At 38.4% G+C, this 19,804-nt stretch overlaps 2 protein-coding genes across 2 annotated transcripts; both read right to left on the minus strand.

The window, feature by feature from the left end:
- Positions 1-8: 8 nt before the first annotated feature.
- layna (layilin a) lies at positions 9-5,931 on the minus strand. The gene is made up of 8 exons (XM_044370370.1): positions 5,633-5,931; positions 5,488-5,508; positions 4,968-5,265; positions 3,914-4,071; positions 3,784-3,828; positions 3,600-3,662; positions 3,354-3,450; positions 9-2,397 (listed from the first exon to the last, which is right to left on the minus strand). Exons 1-8 carry the CDS (start codon positions 5,706-5,708, stop codon positions 1,686-1,688), a joined length of 1,470 nt encoding a protein of 489 aa, XP_044226305.1. The 5' UTR covers positions 5,709-5,931; the 3' UTR covers positions 9-1,685.
- Positions 5,932-8,596: 2,665 nt separating this feature from the next.
- On the minus strand, positions 8,597-19,301 carry LOC122995558 (complement factor B-like). Its single transcript, XM_044370865.1, has 18 exons — positions 19,112-19,301; positions 18,196-18,402; positions 17,918-18,103; positions 17,615-17,791; positions 16,289-16,375; positions 15,339-15,478; positions 13,796-13,940; positions 13,571-13,708; positions 13,186-13,290; positions 12,945-13,082; positions 12,346-12,452; positions 11,732-11,855; positions 11,312-11,450; positions 10,953-11,029; positions 9,967-10,067; positions 9,751-9,880; positions 9,388-9,440; positions 8,597-9,227 (listed from the first exon to the last, which is right to left on the minus strand). Exons 1-18 carry the CDS (start codon positions 19,167-19,169, stop codon positions 9,051-9,053), a joined length of 2,289 nt encoding a protein of 762 aa, XP_044226800.1. The 5' UTR covers positions 19,170-19,301; the 3' UTR covers positions 8,597-9,050.
- Between the last annotated feature and the right edge of the window lie 503 nt (positions 19,302-19,804).

Consider the following 19,804-nt stretch of genomic DNA (forward strand, 5'->3'; position numbering starts at 1 on the left):
CCAACAGATTCAATTCTAATCTCATTTTATTTGAAGATTTCCTTATGTAACAAACATACAAACCACTCTCGCTAACAGGAGAGATGTCAAGGCATTATACATTCTGAATAAATAATACAGACGATGCTATATTTTATCATTCTCTTTGATATCATGCCGTTGCTGTGGTCAGGCTGCAGGCACTCGAGCTAAATTCACTGTATGAGATACCTTTCCACTTGCTAGCATTCTCTATGACTGTCTTTGATTGACTCAGCAGGAGACAGAAGGTCATTAATAAATGAGGGATCAAGTGTGAAAATGAAATTCAGCTGTTTCTTGACAACTCACATTTTAAGGCCATGTCAGGACACGCTTACGGTACATAAAAATAAACCAGTTCCCTCAAGCAGTATTCATTTATTTTGTCAAAATCTGTTCGAGGTAGCCTGTTTATATCAGGTCAACTTGGGTGTGAATAAAAAAAACAGCATCTTCAGGCACAGCAAACATAAGGGTCTAAGACCTCAGTAGTTATCCTACCAAGCAAAGGTAGCATGACAAGGCCATGCAAACAGGCTGCTACACACACACACACACACACACTTTATGGTCAAAGTCGCTCATAATCACTCAGTCAAATCTGAGACACTCCGTGCCATTCCTTGAGGGAGATAATAATTGTATCATCTTTAAATATTAGTAGAATTGATGATGCTCTGTGGGCTTCTGCACTGGGCCTCCTCTCCCAAAAGCTGATTACCTGCTGTATCTGAAGGCCTCCAGGGTTTCCTGTATGGAAATTGGTTTGTGGTAATTTATATAAATAAACTTTTGTTTGAGATATGCACAGATCAAGCACAACATCAACTAGGGCCCAAAGAGAAACTCAGAAAAATGATCATGTCATGTACAGTAGAGGAGGGTTATAGTAATATCTTATCTGAAGACTTTTTTTAAAGCGGAGGTTCACACAAATACATGTAGTGGTGCAGTATCTAACCATGCAGATTGTTTGGGTTTTATTTGTCCACACTTTGAAATATTTGTTTTTTGAGATTTCTGCTGCCACCACAATCAATAAAAGTGAACAGAATTTGGTTGTGGTGCTCGTAGCACTGCAAAATTACATTCAAAATTCAACAGACAGATAATCGGCGATAACCCCCGATCTAAGACTTTACTATCAACAGTTTTCATGGGGACTCTTCTTCTTCTGCTATTTCATCTAAGTACTTATAGTAAAAGCAGTTAACATGAGTTCTGTGGATTATCCACAGTAACATGGACATTGTTTCCAGAAAGATGTGTTGCTGTTTAATCCTTTAAAGCCAATTTCCAAATGCTGAGAAACCAAATTCAGTTCACCTCCATTGTATCAGAATGTCTTAAAACTTGACCAAATCAAACCCAAACTATCTGCATGGCTCTATGCAACTAGAGATCAGTGAGAACATGTTTTTTTAACTGACCTTTAATTTCAAATGATACAGTGTTTATATGGTTTATATTGCCATAAACTAACTACATGGTGAAACAGAGGTCTAGTAGTAATTTGAGCGTATCCACGGCTGATTTTCGTACCTTAAAAGGCTTCAGAGACATACGGTACAAACAATTACAACCACATACATGCACAGCCATTCTCTCGTCCACAGTCACACACACACGCTGCTGTACACACAGTAGAGGAACTGTTGGGAGGATCAGTAGTTTTCTCTGTTGATCCATTCTTGTTCATTGAAGTATCTCCTTCCACCTTCAAGATTCAGGCCGTTTCTGTAGCAATCCAGATTTGCTTGGTAGGATTTGCGTTTTCCGTAGGTTCCCACGCTGGTTTGGTAAGTGTCCTCCTTGCCGTTGCTGATGTATGTCTGGTAGAGGTCAGCCTTTACTGTGTGACCTCCAGGCCTCAGTTTGGGATCATAGAGGTCACTTCCTCCTCTGATACTGCCGTCATACAGTCCGTGGTCTCCGTACACACTGTTGCCGTAATGCTCGCTCTTTGTTGTACGACGACCAAGACTCCTGTCATAAAACTCTCTGTGGCCAGAGCGACCCAGACTGCTGTCAGTCAAGTCCCTCTTTCCTGACCGGCCCAAGCTGGTGTCGTAGAAGTCGCGTGTACCGCGACGCCCAAGGCTGAGGTCATTGAGGTCAAAGTTGAGGAAGCAGCTCTCTGTGCTGGCAAGCGTCACAAAGCCGCTCTCTGTGTCCCGACCGCCCAGGTTGTCATAATCACCTGTCGGGGTGTCAGGGGAGGAGCATAAAAAGGAAGTGTTTTTGGTGTGCGGGCGTGCAGAAACCAGGTCATCGTCTTTCTGGGAGCGAATGACGTTGTAGACATCGGTTGGAGTTGGGCTGGGGCAGAGGCCCGGGTCTGTCTGGCATACTTCTGATTTCTGCTCTTTCGTCCTTCTGTCTCACACACAAACAACAACACACCTCAAATATTAACACAAAATAAAACCTCAACCAGACTGCACTGTTCATAAGTATGACAGACCAACTTTATTATAGGAATACAATTTTCCGGACGTGAATACCGAATTGGTGATTTGGTCTTCATTTCATAATCTTAAATTCAATTGAAAATTAGATTGAAGATTAATTGAAGATTAGATTTAACTTGATAATTATTTTTGAGTGATAAAAGGTTGCACTGTGTGACGTTCCTTTATTACCATGAACATTCGCATTGTACTTTATCTTTAAACAAATCCCACATGTATCATCCTGCTGCCGTGAATTCTGACTAGTACGTATTAATCCACGGTTTAAAGTAGTCCCCAGCAAATACACTATTTACTACTGTTTGAGTAACGTTTGGTACCACCTGTTGTAGGAAATTTCTTAGCCTTAGAAAAGAAAATGAAACTATATTCGTAAGCCGTTTTTAAAGATTTATCCTTCAGTGCCACAGACGGGGTATGAAAATCAGAAACTACTGACAAAAAAAACATTTTGTTTCTTCATTGAATTTGTTCACAATAGAAAAAGATCCTTCTGTTTACTAGAAATGTTAAATTAAGCCACATGGTATTTCCTCTTGAAGGCTGTAGCATATAGATAGTCCTGTGTAAAGGTAAACTGTGTTTTAATGACAACAATGATACCAGAAAGTATATTAAGAGAAGTAAATATAGTGTACAGCCTTGTTTGTCAACTTTTACTCTTACTATTTGCCTTACAGAAAATATGGACTAAGCTGCTCAGTGATGAACACATTAATGTTTGAACTACAGTAGATAAAAGGTGCAAGTCACTGCAGGAAGTGTTTCAAATTGTGATCGTTGGATATCTTTATCTTCAGGTGACATAAAACTTTTGTCTGTCTTCAGTATTAAGTATTTGTCTTTGGTTTGGATCCTCACCGTCTGACGAGCAGTTTAAAGCAGCAGACTCCGGTCACTGTCAGTAACAGCAGTATCAGAGGAATGGTGGGAATGAAGATGTAAACCAAATTCAGAGCTAAAAAGAGAGAAACACACAACAGTCATACAGATTTAGTGATTGTCGTTTTGGGATTAGGATATAGCTCCATTAGAGTGGTGATTATATTCTCTTCTCCTGTACAGAAAATGGCAGGTTTATCAATTTGAATGAATGGGTTAGTCAACCTGTACTTCTGTCCTTGTTAGGGTTGATTGGATCCCATGGCCGCACAGATGAGGGGAAGATGTCTGTAATGAAAAGCATCCATGACATTCAGACTGTGTCACTGTATATTGAGAACACTGTCTCAAACTGTCCAAAGAGTCTGCTAAATCATGTTTTTTTAAAATGACACTGAATACGTTTTACCCGTTTGTGTGGCGATCGGGGAAGGGGAAGGATCCTCTGGGTTCTCTGTGGAGAAGATAAACCACAGGGAACAGTGTTGCAGTATTATAGTAAAAGTGAAAGATTATTCGATCAGCATGTGCGGCAGTACCTGCAGTGTATTTGCAGATGAAGTTGTTCTTGGTTTCGCAGTTGTCGTCATTCCACTGGAACATGTAGAGCCCTCCCAGACCAGGGGGAGCGGATGGTTGGTGGTACATTACCACGCACACCTCATAGCCGCATGATGGCTCATCCTCGTGCCAGTTTCTGCATACACACACACACACACACACAAAGGACATGTACAAAATCACTTTTTCTCAAAGCTGATTTAACCAAATCTTTACAAAACATACATTACCGTGTAAAAAAAACTAAGGCAGGGTATCAAACCACAATACTTTTTTGGTACTGAAAAATGTTTGTAGTATCGAGTATCAAAAACTGTCAAGTTCCAAGAGCTGGCGTCTATGTGTGGCCAGATTTCATAATCATTTTTAATTATTTCTTGATTAGATAGTTCCTCATTTTAATCAGTTTTTTGTCTGTTTTAGGCAAAGCTTTATGCATGCTCGTGTTTAGACTACATTAGTGGTAGATCAAGAAATCAGTCAGCAATTTGCTTATCGCAGATACAGTATATCTGTATCAGCATATGCTGCGTTGGCCAATAAGTTATATGAAATTGCAGTACAGAAATGCCAAAATATGTCAGATTTAGTTTAAAAATCCTCGAGAACCAGTGGAAAACAGGTCAGTGATAAACACAGAAAAAAGAAGAGCAGATCCTAACTGTTTTTTGTGTTTTTCCTGCCATTGAGGTCCTGTTTTTGTGCACATATTCAGAGGAAATTTAGAATCAGTGTCTCTGTTACATAGTTTGTTGGTCAAACTTTGGTATCTCTACTGAAACTCAGGTATTGTACTCACACTAGTGTCACAATTTTTTATTTAAAATTTTCAAATGATACTCAGCCAGACTTGGAACAACACAAATGAGGCAACACACATTCCTCATCAACTAAATCAACCAGTGAAAATGAATCATTGCAACACCCACTGACATTTCACTTCACTGCTCTAAAACTCTAAAAAAGTTTAACTTAATACACATCCTGTCCTGATTTTCAGCCCCATGGCCCTCTAAAATAGCTCCCACCCACCTAAATGTAGACTTGCTGCCGTCCAGCCAGTAGTACTGTGAGGAGCAGTCACTGCTGCTGTCCCCGTCTCCATGGTTACGTCGGAGCCCGATCCAGAAGTCTCCATCAGTTGGGCGGATCTCTGTGATGAGCTGCTCTACGATCTTCTGCTCAGACGGTGACTCCACGCTCAGCAGCTGCCCGCCATCCCGCTTGCAGGCGAGCTCTGCCTCCACAAAGTTCAGCCGCCGCCGGTGCTCGGAGAAATAGGCCAGCTTGTAACACGGCCTCCCTTTTCCTGCCTTGCACACACGTTGACCTGCACACATACACATACATTCACCTGATTGTGCCTCTGCCAGATGTTCAATGACTTGTATTCCCTCACAAGTATCTGTTAAATAGACTATGTTTGAGCACTGAATACATGAAATTACTGTGATGTGGGGATTTTGTAGATGTGTAACCCACAAGTACAGAGACAGAGATAGTTGTGGAAGACTTCATAAAACAGTATTCTTAGGAGAAGTGCGTTGCTCACCTCTGGCTTCAAATATATCCGCTTCAGGAGTCCAACATACAGTGTAGAGTCAGGAAGGCAGTCCACGAGGAGGAAACCAAAGAGAGATCCACAATCAAGTGTTTGTGTTTGTGTGGTGTTGTGTATTTAATGCATGCAGGCTTACCTGTAATGAGGCTCGCGGCTCCTGATGGATCAAAACATAAAAGCAGCAGGTGACAGAAGATTGTAAGCAGGTCCATCTCTGCCAGTTACTGTGTGTTCACCACCACCTCTTGTATTTTAGTTTAGTCTTTCTCATTCCGCTGTCTGTTCATCTGGCCGTCAGCTGAGTTCAGGTTAAACTCATTAGCTTCTTCCAGAGCTGAAAGAGCTTCAGGTGTAAGAAAACGCACACAAAAAATTGAAATAAAGAGTCAAGTCTCCTATTCTGTGTGCTCAAGGCTGAAAGAGAGCGCATGTGAGACAGAGGGAGGAGCAGGAAAAGGGGGAGAGGAGACGTGTGTGTGTTGGGGGGGGTGCTGTAATCTGTTAAGAGCAGTCTTAATGATTGGGAGAAGAGGCTGCATCGATCGCAAGACATCTAATCATGCAAGTGCTTCTCATCGTAAACGCTGACAAGAGGCAGATTTCACTCCTTTCTTTATTACCTAAGCTTTAGGTATTATCATTATAAAAGTGTTACATGAAAACGATCTCCCCTAACTCAATCAGGGATATTTTAAAATATAATTTCAGGTCCATCTTTAAGATGTATTGCAGCATTCTTCCCTTATTGTGTTTCAGTACAAAGTGAGACACATTTAAGATAGCTGCCATCTCCAGGAGGAGGGGCAAGGTGTACATTTCTCTATCCTTTATTCTTAACTGAAAAACTTGGCTTCAAATATTAAACGTTTCTCTGCGACATGAAATATATTTTAGATGAAGTAAGCAACGATCAAATGTAAGGACCAGGAATAAATATGCGTTGTTGTTATTTATTAAGAGTGTAACACTAAAAAAAGTCAGCTAATCTGCTTCATCAGGAGTGTGATTTAAGCAACACAAGCAAAAAAACCCCCAAACGCTACAACTGTCGTCATGTTTTGATTCAAACGTTGCTAAACCCTAATTGGTGCAAGGAAATGCATGACATCATCTGTTTCCAACCGAGCCCTGCCCACTTCACGCTAGCGAGAAGAGCAGAGAAAAAACGCACAACACAGAAAATCTCTTGTAAAATAACCAAAATAACCAATCGTTGTAACTTTGACAGAAAATGTCGTCTTTATGTAGGATTCCGTGAGTCAGAATAAGAAGCTGACTGAGAAAAAAATGGTTTTCAGGGCCTTTAACTGTCTACGGGTCAGAAATTAAGCTGTAACCAGCTGTCTCCTGCAGTCTTTGTGCTAAGCTAACTGACTTCTGGCTGTAGCTCTATATTAACTCTGCAAACATGAGAGTGTTATTGACTTTATCATCTAAATTTAATCAAGAAAGCGGATAACAAATGCCTCAAAATGTCTGACTATACCTTTAACTTAAAAAGGCATAATTTTGCCCCTCAAAGCAGACAAGTTTAGTGATTGATTTCGAGTTTAGTGAGTGATTTAGTGATTGATTTCGGAAACTCAACTCGGATACACGTCAAATTATTTAGATGAATATTAGACGTTACTGTTAAGGGAGATTTCCTCTGCCGTCATTATGATTTCATATTTAAGTGTCAGGATCAGCAGAAGCCATGGATGTATGTGCGCGTGCTTTTCTGAGCACAGATGGGGGGAAAAAGTGTATGTATGCAGTTCTTAATGGTAGCAATTTCTAAAATGGCCCATAAGGTTGATATAGGGCTCGCAGAGAGACAGATCAGTCAGAGTTTAAACAGCAGGATGCTTCATCAGGAATATGCTGTGTGTGCTACTGTTGAATTAGGTAGTGAGGGTGGACGGGGTGGGTGGACGGGGTGGGGGGGGCAGCTCTGAATGTACTGTCTGCATGCATACTGCTCTATCCAAACACTGCTAATCAGTTTAGGTCTAACAGATTGAATTCAGCCAAATGGTTTCAGCTTTGTTTAAATTGAAGGTGGAGTATAGGATGTTGGGGTTGGCAGGTGATGCTCTGAACAATAAAAGAGAGGACAGAGAGGTAACCGAGAACTCCAGAGGGATTCAATAAGCAATGATTCTGGTTTTAAAATCCCTCCTTGTTTACGGCGTCTGAGACCAGAAGAGGGTTTCATTCAATTAAACCTCTGCCATTCGTCTCTCCTCTCACACAGTCTGTCTTACTGCGTCTCTGCCTCCTCCTCCTCCTCTCATCCCACTGACCTCCTCCCTCTTTCCCAATTAGTTAAAGGGAAACCAGATGAATGCTCCCACGGGAAGCCAGTACATCACTGATCAAACCTACCCATGTGGATACTCACCATGTCAGACAAACCTAACAGAGATGTTGAAAATTCACCACTACTCTGATGTTGGACATTTAGCCGACATACATTAGTTAAGAGCCAAATTGCTAAATGTACATTTTCACTGAGGCGAGCCCTGACAGCATAATGGTCAACAGATCATCGTTACACATGATTTGAAGCCATAAACCTACTTTGACCACAACAAATCATTTCTAATGCAATACTCTGCTTGTTTGTGGGCTGTAAAAACGCAGCAGTGACTGACAAACTCAGTTGATTTCCATCTGAAAGCCAAAAAGAGAAAGAAAAAACTTAATTACACACCAAAAAAAAAGAACTTAACCTCCCACTAAATTAAATTTGACTGATCTGAGCTGGCACGCTGCCAGCCTGAGTGTCCGCATTGCGTAGGCCTGCACAGAGAACTGGAAGTGGGCCCTGAGTCACTGACCTGAGGGGGAGCTGGACGCTCTATCAGCAGAGCTGAGTATCCATAAAAGAGTTTTGATGAAACCTTTTCAGCGATGTAGTAATTCTTTCCTTTTTTTATGCAGTTTTAGAAAAGGCCTGAGAAAAGTAAACTGTTTCATAACCTGTGATTGTGAATGTATAAACAAAGTGTAATTTAAATTACACTAACATTAACTCTAATTCTAAATTAAGTTATTGATACTCAGTATAGCGCTGTGATTTAAAGTTTGTTTGTTTGTTTATTGATAAAATCGACTCATTGACATTGAATTTATTACATGTCAAAAAAGGGAAATTATAACAGTGATACAAATCATAAATACTCCATACAGAAAAGCCATAAATGGAAAAATAGTGAATCTAAAATTTATATCATCTCACCCTATATACCGTCATATGGCTAACTCAACTTAACCATTTGCATCAAGATACAGATTAATGCTCATTTATTAACTTCTGTACATACTGATTGAACACTCAAATCACTGTAGTTGTGGATTTTGAGAATGAGTGATGCCAAATTTATTGTCAATGTGTGCTACTGATGAGACATTTGTGTTTTCCATTGTGAACTCACAGTCTGATTGAATGAGTCATTGATTGAATCCAATCATCCATGCATCAATCAGCAAAAAATAACATACAGTTTTTAAACACACAGTCTACACAAATCACGTTACTGAAATGCTTAAACAAATCAGAGGAAATGTATTTAGCTGTTCAAAAACTTAAGTGGTGCGTACTCATCCTGGGTGTCATCTCCAAGGACTGATTTGAGGAAAGGTACAACTCTGAAAAGATTAATATGGAAATCTCTGGAAGTGGCGTCTGACTTTGTCTGACTGCCTGACTTGCAAAGATTCTTGGTTCCCCAGCTGACCACTGCAACCTGGGAAATAAATCGTTGGTTACTTTACACGATCAACAGGAAATTACTCGTTCAAATTTAATCATTTCAGTGTATTTCTTTTCAATATATTACTTCTGAGTAATATTTGTCATCAGGTGATACTCTGTGATTGGATGCAAGGAAAAGAACAGCTGTTTACCTGTATTGTGCGATACACGAAATAGTCTTTGACCACAGCACCTCCAGAGTCACCTGTCCCAACAAATTCACAAACACACACACACATGTACGGTTACATCCAAAATAATGGGCCTCATTTACAGATCTGCACCAGTGTTGCTCATGTTTTAGTATATAAAATGCATCTAATCTGAAATCTTCTATGGCAGATTGACATTTTACTTGATAACTGAGACTTAAAGGGCTGAAGACTTTGGAAATTGAATAGTATTTTTGTGTATGTGCACACACTTTCTACAAGGCTCAGGATTTCACAGAAGCCTAAATATCCCATTAAATGTGATAAGGATATTGATAAAGACATGACATAGAGGGAACATACCTGTACATGCTATATGATCTACCTGAGGAGCCAGACCACCAGTACACAGGAAGTTATCAGTCACAGCAACCTCTGGATTTTTCGTTTTTATACCTGGTGCCTCTATCGCATGGCTGATGCATTCACCTCTCTGTAAAAAGAAGAACCAGCTCAAGTTGACTTTTGGGTTTTGATACAAACATCAGACACAACACTGCTCAGTCATTTAAAACTCACATTATCGCCGATCTTAGCGCGGACAGTTTTTTCCTTTACCAGGCTTCTTGACTTTGTCAGGAAATAGAGTTCTTCAATATGATTCTTAAACAGGAGATCCTCTATATGAGAGACCACAAAAATACAGTTATTAAACCTGAGGCTCCAGCTGTTTTGATCTAATGTTGATGTTGTTGTGACTAAGTTGACAAAAGAACATCCACTGTGTAGTATTTCCTCACAGTGTGGAGGTCCTGCATGCTTTCAGAATTTAGGCTGACTAGCACTTCTGTCCTTTATTGGTTTTAGAGAAGTTTATGCTCCAGCAACCCCAGCCAAACTTGTTATTTGAGATAACATTACATTCACTAAACACATTGGTTAGTCGTCATCCTAAAAGCTGTACGTTACAAGTGAAAACGTCATATCAGCCATCATAGAATGACAGTTCATTTTTCCAAATCATATTTAAAATATTAGGACTAAATTCACTGCAACACAAGAACAATTTTACTTTATTTAGCAATAAGCTACATGTCTTCTACAAGGCTCATCAACTGATGAGTATGCTGACTCTCTGCTCCAGATGTTCAGCTTTAGCAATTTTGCAAAAAATCATGTATTTTGTCATCAAGTGCATATTTAAGATCCCTTTAACAAGATTCTCCTGTAAAACAAATCAGCTGAAAACATTAAAAAGTTACAAACTAAAATCCACCAACATTCTCATTGTAAACTAAAAAAATACGTGCAGTGTGAGAACAAAAGCTTGAAAGGCAGCAATAGCAACTAAGGGAAGCAGGGCTTAGCAGACGGTCAGTTGTGGTTCATTTAGCTGGAAATATCAGATAAACTCAAATATTACTTTAATGTATTGTAGCGTATTGCAGACTGTAAAAAGAGTCAACTTAGGTCAAATTGCCCAGTTCTCCATAAAGATAAGCAATTTTTAGTATTTATGAACCCCAGGCTGTGCATTGGTGTCACAGTGTGTCACAGTGTGTCACCTTGGTCCTTGCAGGTGGAAGCACCAACCAGTTGTAGAGCATCACTGGTCTCCTGGGTGCAAGGTATGCATACAGGTCTGAACGAGATGCCAAAAGACAATATAACACAGAGAAGATGATGTTCCAAGTAAATAGCTTTTAACACAGAATGTTTATTTATTTAAAAACATGCCATATTACAAATGTTATTTTACTAAGCATACTTCAGAATTTGTGATTAATCTATTAAATCTGTGGACATGTTTGTGTGTGTTTGTTGAAATTATCTTCACAGTAAGAAGCGTTTATCAATAAATCCTCAGGCAGGACTGAGAATGTAACAACAAACCCAGCAACAGTGATGTAGACAGAGCTCTTACCTGATATAATAGGAGAATTCAACATATTCCTCCAGTTGAAGGAGAGCCACATCATAGTCATAGAACTCCCGCACGCCTTCATCCTTTTTAGCCGTGATATTGAATTTTGGGTGTAACCTGATTTTTTTAACCCTTCTAGCTGTAAAAGAGACACAATCAAGTGTATTATTGTTGCTGTAATGAGGAGTAGTAGTAGACAGTATGGGAAAATGTGTATCTTTAAAATCAAAATACTTTACTATAGCAAATTTGAAACTTAGAAATATCCATTATCAAAGCAAATAACTTCACTGGGTACCGTAACACTTATTTTTGTTGATGTAAACTTCTAAAATGCCAATATGTCAAGTTCAGGTAACTGAAGAGTGGAGACATAATTAAACATACAGACATCACAGGAAAATTTACTTACTTACTTACCTTGATCACCAATCTCAACCTTGATGTGCTCCTCCCTATCTCCAAAGTCGAAGCAGTGAGCAGCAGTCAAGACAAACTCTTTGGTCACAAGAGAGCCAAGGCAATTTGTGAAAGTTCCCTCATTCTTAGAATTTAAATGATAAATGGATTAATAAACAATGTAGTGTCATAGTTATATATTATGCAGAAGCAAGAACCGATTTTCTGTTTTTGCGTTTACTCAGCACAACATCTGGCACCACAGCAAAAGACAACATGGACAGCAAAGCATGCTGGTAGATAATTAGGAAGCAGTTTTTCCATAAAATCTCACATCTGAGGCCCTGACTCTGGTACTGTGTTGTCACTGAACCAAATCTCTGTGCGTAACTGTTCACTGGTCACAGTTATTCTCCTTTGTGGAAAGTATATTCCTCTAATTTTACTGTATTCAGTCTTCCAATCATGTGTAGGATTCAGTGATATCTAGCGGTGAGGGTGCAGACTGCAACCAAATGAATACACTAATTAAAGCATACTTATGAATATTATATTCCATTTCTGCTAAGTCCGTTCCACTAGATGCCACTAAAGTCTACATGCTGCACCTTTAATAGAAATTCCGAAATATTCACCTTGGTAGTAATGAATACTACCCATGGAAACCTTTTCCTCTGGTCCTTGTCACTTCCTACAGTTGTTGAATTGTAAAGACCACACATGCCCAAAACTTCGTCTGCATCTGCATGAAAAAAAAAGCATTATAAAACAACAAATTCAACGTTGCTCAAGTTCATGGTTATATCAGTATAGAGTAAAGGCTCAGTATTGACACTAAACTTTACAAATTGGCAGATGTTTTAGTCCAAAGCTTTGGGAGCAATTTGGGGTTCAGTGTCTTGAACCAATTGCATATATAAAACATTTCATTTCTACATTTTTTACATTTAAAAAAGCTGATGCTTTTATCCAAACTAAAATTACAATAAGTGCAGTAAACCTCAGTAGGGACAAGAGCTAGATGTCAGAGGAAGTTGAAGTGCAACATAAAATGGGAGCCCCTAAAAAACCCGGAGTGAGAAATAAAACTGACTGACAGTCTTCTTAGACTAAATACTTGATATGACAACTATCTAGTGTTTAACATTTATTTGTTCAAATGTTGATTATAGATGGAGAAAATGTGTTACCAGATTCATTCAGCCCTCTGCCATTACTTTCAGAGATGACTTACCAATTATTTCATCAAAGGCTTCCTTCAAGTTTATTAAATCATTTTGCATTCTGAAGTAATGCCTGCCACCAGTCCCTGTTGCGAGGGGCTTCAGCTCATCATCAAGGATCTCATCTCCAATGGCAAAAATGTAAATGTCTGTAACAGAATAAAAAGCAGTACAATCATCGCTGAGTCGAGACACATAAACTAACTCAAGCTAAATTTAATTAAGTTGCAACAGATCAAATATAAAACTCACCCAGATAGTCTTCTCGTGATTGAATGCCCTCAATGTGGTTCATGTACACCATGTTCTTTATTTTTCTCACAGTTGGTTCAGGTGAACCACCCATATTATAACCACCTGCAATGAAAGAAAACAGTTTTCCCTGCTTTGACCTTTGCTCTTACATAAACATAATTCAATTGTATTATTAATACTTCATACAGGCTTTATACTAACAACTTTAAATCTGTGCTAATTTGATTACAGTTGTAATAAGACTACTGGAGTGAATTCATGCATATTTCACACATTAAATGGTTGAGGTATTAAATCCATGATTTGCCTACAGTGAAAGCTTCATTGCAACTTCATTGCAGAAATAAGTACATAAAATATCTCAAAAGGGAAAGGAAATGACCATCTGTAAAAACGATGAGGACGTGACGATGTTCCTTAAAACCTTCATCTTTAACTCGTTGCTTTACCAAAGCCATCTCTTCCAGGAAGGTCTTAAAGACTTCGTTCAGATTTGTTCCAGCAGTGTCTCTGTCTTTGACTCAAAGCACACAAACACACAGTAAAACATAACGTTAGGATCAAGCCGTTTATTTTTTTAGCAATGTGTCTGATCTGTTTGACTTACTGGTTTCTGTAAAATTGTCCAATTTAGTCATCAGAGTGCTTAGCGTTTCTCTACCATCCATGAAATCCGAAATTCTGGAAAGTCTAAATACTTGAGAGGAGAATAAGAGGACCTCATAGTTTGGAGTCACGCTAAAAGATGAAATCTGTGGAGACACAACGAATATCAGTTAAGTACAAGGTGAATGAGTTTTAGTATTGTATGAACTTTTGACCTGAATGTGTATAAACATGCAAACTTGTGGAACTGCTGTGAAATGTTTTATTAATGCAACACCTCCACATGTATCAAACTGCTTATCGTTGTTATTTTGTTGAGTAATTGATCCATTTATCAGCATAAAGAGTATCCCGCAGTGTGCACTGACAACAAGCCAAGGGACCAACGCCAAGGAGCGTCAGTCAAGATTATGATGTGTAATTCATAATGAAATTATGATGGTCCCAATAGCCAAACGGGATGAGATTATGTTTGTACATGTTATGTGCACAGTGTGTGAAATGTGCCCTAAAGGTGTGTCAGATAGAGTTAAATGCTTCATAAGTCAGCTCACACCAAAAATACTGTACAATTTATGACTTCATTGTAAAAATCGCTATGGAAGCAGTTGATTTCTCTGTAGAGCCATAAATATCATTATAATAGTCACATGAGTAAGAGGCAAAACTGTTCATTTCCATGAATCAGTTAAAAACTAAAATGTATGTTTGTGCTAAAAATGTATAAAAAAAAAAAAAAAGTCTGTTGGGGATGTATGGAAACCCAAAGAGCTCAAAATTGAATAAATAAATAAACAAGACATTATGAAAAAAAAGAAAAAAGTGACATAATCATAAGTGACATAATCATAAGTTAAATCCAATAAATGTTTTAGACGCATCTCTTTTCATAAAGTTTATTGTGGGTCATTTTTATTTCATTCTAGCAGTTTTTGTTTGAAAATGAACAGTGCTACTTTTCCCCCCCAAACTCTGTTTATATTTCATCAGGCCATTTTCCCCGATGAGCATTGTTTTTTCAAATGCAACTTTTTATCAATACGTTTTTGTCCGTCAATCCGGACAATCAGGGAAAAGCCAGTTATGTGACAGGCTGTTGGTTTGGTCTCAATGAGCGGGCACCTCGGATGTCCATATCGGCTGGTCCAAATGCAGAGTATTTGTGAGAAAAATACTTCTAAATAAATATAAAATAATGCAAAGTTGCTAAACTACATAATTTGTCTGACCCACCGATAATACTGTCCTCCTTTGCGTCACTCTGCCAAACTCAATACAAACTCTAACATGTCATTTTATTCTTTATAAGATCAAGTAATTGATTAAATGTCCAAACCAGTCACACTAACTGCTGCATCCATCAACAGCAATCTCTACTTTCACCCCATGTGCATCCTTTAAATTGAGCCAACAATCAGCAAAACAATCACAATGTAACTCACCTCTCTATTCCCAGTACAATGTTTTCCATTAAAAAAGCACTCTAAAACTTTAATATATAAACTTTTGAGAAAAGCTCAAGAGAAAAGCTGCTTGTTTCTCACCTTTGAAATAAGTGATTTTGTAACATTTGTTGCATTTTGGATGTATTCCTCTTGGATGCTCTCGGAAATATCCACAGCGATGTAGATGTTTAGTGTCCCAGTTTTTGAAATCCTGATTTTTCTCCCCTCCTGTGTGTCAACTGAACCATCAACAACAAATACTGTTACTGTTCCATAAGCTATATATGTCATATGATACTATATAATGTCATCTATCAAGAACTTAAAGGACAAGTTCACAATTTTTCAAGTCTGTCTTAAAACAATAGTCATGTGCCCAAATGAACATTGACACATGTTTTTCTTGCGCTAATCATTCCTCTATTCATACTGGCCATTAGAAGTTGAAGCCATTCAGGCATCCAAATGAGTCAAATCAAGTAGATATGTTTCAACGTTACAGTCTTTTTTAGTGCCTACGTCCCTCTTTTTGTTACTATTCTTCCACCGCAGCTCAACAGGGGAACACAAAGAGGTAATTTGATGTTAAAAAGACTGTAAATGTGGCAGATATCCACTTGACATGACTAACTCAGACTGCTGAAGCCTCATATAAGCTTCATGATTACAGTGAGAAAACCTCTTTCAGTTTTCATATAAGGGACCTGACTGTTGTTTCAAGACAGACTTGATAACTTGTGAACCTATCCTTTAATACAAGAGAAGACAAGGCAGTGTCTTCTGAATTTGTTACACATTAAAAACATCCTTACCTGCAGATTTGCTTGTTTAGATTATATTAATATATACAGAATTATTGTTTAATGTCAGTAGTTTCGGTGCAATTAACTAAAAAAGAGGATAAAATATAAAATTATCACTAGTTTTGAATGAGACAAAATGTCATCAGCCTCACTACTAAATTATAGTGTAGTAAAAAATGATCACAATAAAATTTCTATTAAATTTTTAAAAAAAAGATAATAATATCATTAGTTCCATGACCTTACCTGTTGGCTCATAAGTGGTGAGGCTGCCTTTGATTGCACTGCCAAATGCCTCTGATACCTCTTGTGAAGTGTCATAGGTGTGTGTGTCTGCAAGAAGCAAAAGCCACATGAACAGGGGTTGGAATAAATGTAACAAAGAAAAGTGACACAAAAGAAAAAGCTCTGCAGACAGAAAACAGCTCCTGTGATCATTATTGAACCAAAACAGTTCAAAAGTGGTGGAGATTTCAGTGTTCATGGGTGGGAAGTTGGTGAGGGATTGTGTCCTAGTGAGTGCTTAGCATGTCTGTGTAGATCCCACCTGCTTCTGCACAGGCACTCTCACCAACCAATAGGACATGATCCCTCACTGGCTTCCCACCCGCTAACACTACCAGTAGCAGAGGTTCATTGATACAGTTTGATTTCACCTATTCATCATCCAGCCGAGTCAATTCAAAAAAATAACAGCAGGTTTATTTCACTTAGATTTAAAAAAAAAAAATAATAATTTTTTTACTATATTTTACTTTTTAATGGTAAATTTTATTTATATATTTATATCACCTGTCTTTTGTAGTAGTTGTATTTTTCTCTTACTTTGTATGGTTACTTGTGTTTTCTCTTGCCTTGTTTTTTGATTGTTATGCACCACAACACCAATTTGCCATGAGGAAAATTCTTTGTATGTGCAAACCTACTTGGCAATAAGCCTGTTTCTGATTCTGACACTTTGGACTGTACTGGGTACTCACTCACCCCAAACAACAGACAGTTGCAGAATTAAAGACGCAGCTGCCTTTTTTTTTCAAGACAGAAACTATTGTGAAACAGGAACTCGTCAAAAGGTGAAGATTGTATGCAAAATACAAGTTAGTTACCGTAGTTACTTAGTGAGATAGCTAACAATTGCGTTGTCAATGAATGAGCTAGTGTGCTAACTAGCCAACATCCACAAACTGGCCTATGCCACAACATTGTTGATTAAATGTAGGTCACAGTTAGGTCAGCATAGGTCTTTTTGTGACATGGAGAGCTGAAGCCATGATGTCACCTCTGAGCTAGCTTTCTATTGGATGCTGTGGCGTCAGTGGCGTCAGTGGCTACCACAGAAATGGACTCAGTCATTCAGTGCCATTTACTGACTGGCATAAAAACTATGAGATTAATAGATATTAAAGAAAATGTCACATTAACGTCTCTTAATTAACTCGACAACCCTAGTCATTGCTTTTGAATGTTGCAGCTTTGCTGTTGCAGGTGGCTGTCATGCAGAAGAACTTTTCATGGCAAAACTTTGGTCAAATAACACAAAATGTCAACAGAGTTTGTAGGTATCTGTCTTACAGTAGCATGCTGGTTCTTGGCCAGTCCACTGGCCACTCTCCAGACACACTCTTTCGCTCGACCCCACCAGAAAAAGATTGCCATTGCAGCTGTATTTCACTTTGTCACCAACATCAAACACATTCCCTGTTCTTAAGGCACCAGGTGGGATGCCAGGATCAGCACAATTATCTCCTGCTGTGGTGAGAAAAAAAGACAAAAGATAAGTCATAAAACAGTCATGAATTCAGATGTATCTGAAACCAGAAAGAAAAAAGAGAAGGAACAAGTAGGGATGGATACAGATTGCTGTTCAGGACTTACCATCACGGCTACAGATGGGAGTGGAGCCGCTCCACTTCGTGTTTGATAAGCAAACACGTCTGAATGAGCCACGTAGTTTGTATCCAGAGTAGCACTCATACGTGGTCTCATTGCCCACAAAGTACCTCTCCTGAGGAGGGGACACGTTTCCATTCTCCAGCACATTGGGGTCTGGGCATTCAACCACTGCAAACCAAGATAAAATGATCTGATCAACATTATCATGTAGAGCAGATGGCCTGAGGCAAGGTGCAACACGTCATCTTCACATCACTTACTCTTGCATCTCTGTTTACGAAAACGTTTGGGTGCTGGTCTCCAGCTGCTATCGAGCTGACACAGACGGATCAAAGCAGGGTATGGATAGTAGCCCTCAGGACAATGGTAGACCAACATGCTGCCTACACTCAGATTCTTGGTCAGTGTGTAATTACCTCCCTCAATTTCCATATTCTCCTCTGTGCAATCACACCAAACTTCACCACCTGAAAAGAAAAGACACTTATAAGGTGTAGATGTACATCTATGATTTTAGAAAGCTTCCTCCACATCCACGTAATACATTATACAACTGTTTTCACAAGCTGAGTCACTACTCCTCATAGTGATAACAAGTTGTATATTTTACATTTGACCACATTATTCATGTTTTTGCTTCAGTGAAAACACAATGAATATTACTCAAAATTGGCACTAAGAGTAGCACTTTACAGGAACATAAAATGATCTTACTTCAGGAATCAGTCATTATGATAACTTTTACAAACTCTCGATGGTCTATTTAATGTTGAACTGCTCCAGAAAGCAAATAGTTCAGACTGGAGAGAAAATATTGGATGGTATTTTTCACCTGGAAATTTACCTTCATTAGTCAAATTGATGTTTTTCACCTTTTTCAGCAGCATTTAAAATTGCCACACAATTGTACATTATTGCAGTCCTGTTCAAAGTTACACATGATTGTTTTGTAAAATTCTGCCATAAATGAAGAAATATAATTCTAAAATATAAAAAATATTACGTCCAACTATTTAACAAATGGTAGCATAGCACCACCTATAAGATAAATATAAATACATGAATATCATGAGGAAACCATGCCCTGAAGACAATTAGGAACATTTAGAAATTCAAATGATATATAAAATATGTGTCACTAAATTTCTTTTATCTGAAGTTGAAACAGGAGCTCACCCATGCAGAGGAGACATGAAAGAGCAGTGAACCAAATCCAGTGGACAGAAAATCCCATGTTGAACCTTAAACTGGGGAACAATACAAAAATGAGAGGATTTCACTGGAGTCGTACATTTATTTCAAAATGGACAGTGATGTTTCAGACAACCTAAGACCATCCTGCTACTTATTAACTCCATGACAAACAAAGGCAGATCAATAGTGTGTGTCTCTCAAAAAAATGACATTGCATTAGATATCAGGTAGATTAAAATAACTTGTGTTTCAATCCATTTTACTAATATAGAAATAAGCAGGTTACTTTTATTTAATTATATTCATTACGTACTGTATTAAAAATCACCTGCAGTAGTGTTTTTTTTAATATTAAAACTCTTACGATGTGCAAAAAAAAAAGGAGAAGAAAAAGATCTTTGGTTCCTATCATGAAAGACATTTAAATAAATCCAGTACAGTTTTTATTATTGTCCCTCTTTTAATGCTGTAGTCCAAATCATCCAGGATTTCCCACCATGTGTACACACAGGGACAGGGTCACATGTCAGGTAGAAAAAACAAAGTAATTGTGAAACCAAGACAAAGTACAAACGTTTGCTTCATCATTTCCCGAAACACGAAGGCACATTTGAGTATTGCTTGTTGACATGTTGATTCAGTTATTGATTGTGTGCTCTGTCATACCACAATGGT

This window comes from Thunnus albacares, chromosome 13 (assembly GCF_914725855.1).
Source record: "Thunnus albacares chromosome 13, fThuAlb1.1, whole genome shotgun sequence".
NCBI lineage: Eukaryota > Metazoa > Chordata > Actinopteri > Scombriformes > Scombridae > Thunnus > Thunnus albacares.

What these genes read in the sequence shown, in the direction of transcription:
- layna (XM_044370370.1), bottom strand. Translation starts at nt 5,708, where the DNA reads ATGGACCTGCTTACAATCTTCTGTCACCTGCTGCTTTTATGTTTTGAT. An exon ending in AGCCGCGAGCCTCATTACAG is followed by an intron (nt 5,509 to 5,632) that starts GTAAGCCTGCAT and finishes GGACTCCTGAAG; the next exon opens with CGGATATATTTGAAGCCAGA. An exon ending in GGATATATTTGAAGCCAGAG is followed by an intron (nt 5,266 to 5,487) that starts GTGAGCAACGCA and finishes GTATGTGTGCAG; the next exon opens with GTCAACGTGTGTGCAAGGCA.
- LOC122995558 (XM_044370865.1), bottom strand. Translation starts at nt 19,169, where the DNA reads ATGGGATTTTCTGTCCACTGGATTTGGTTCACTGCTCTTTCATGTCTC. An exon ending in CAAAATCACTTATTTCAAAG is followed by an intron (nt 13,941 to 15,338) that starts GTGAGAAACAAG and finishes GTGTCTCCACAG; the next exon opens with ATTTCATCTTTTAGCGTGAC. An exon ending in GGACAATTTTACAGAAACCA is followed by an intron (nt 13,709 to 13,795) that starts GTAAGTCAAACA and finishes GTGTGCTTTGAG; the next exon opens with TCAAAGACAGAGACACTGCT.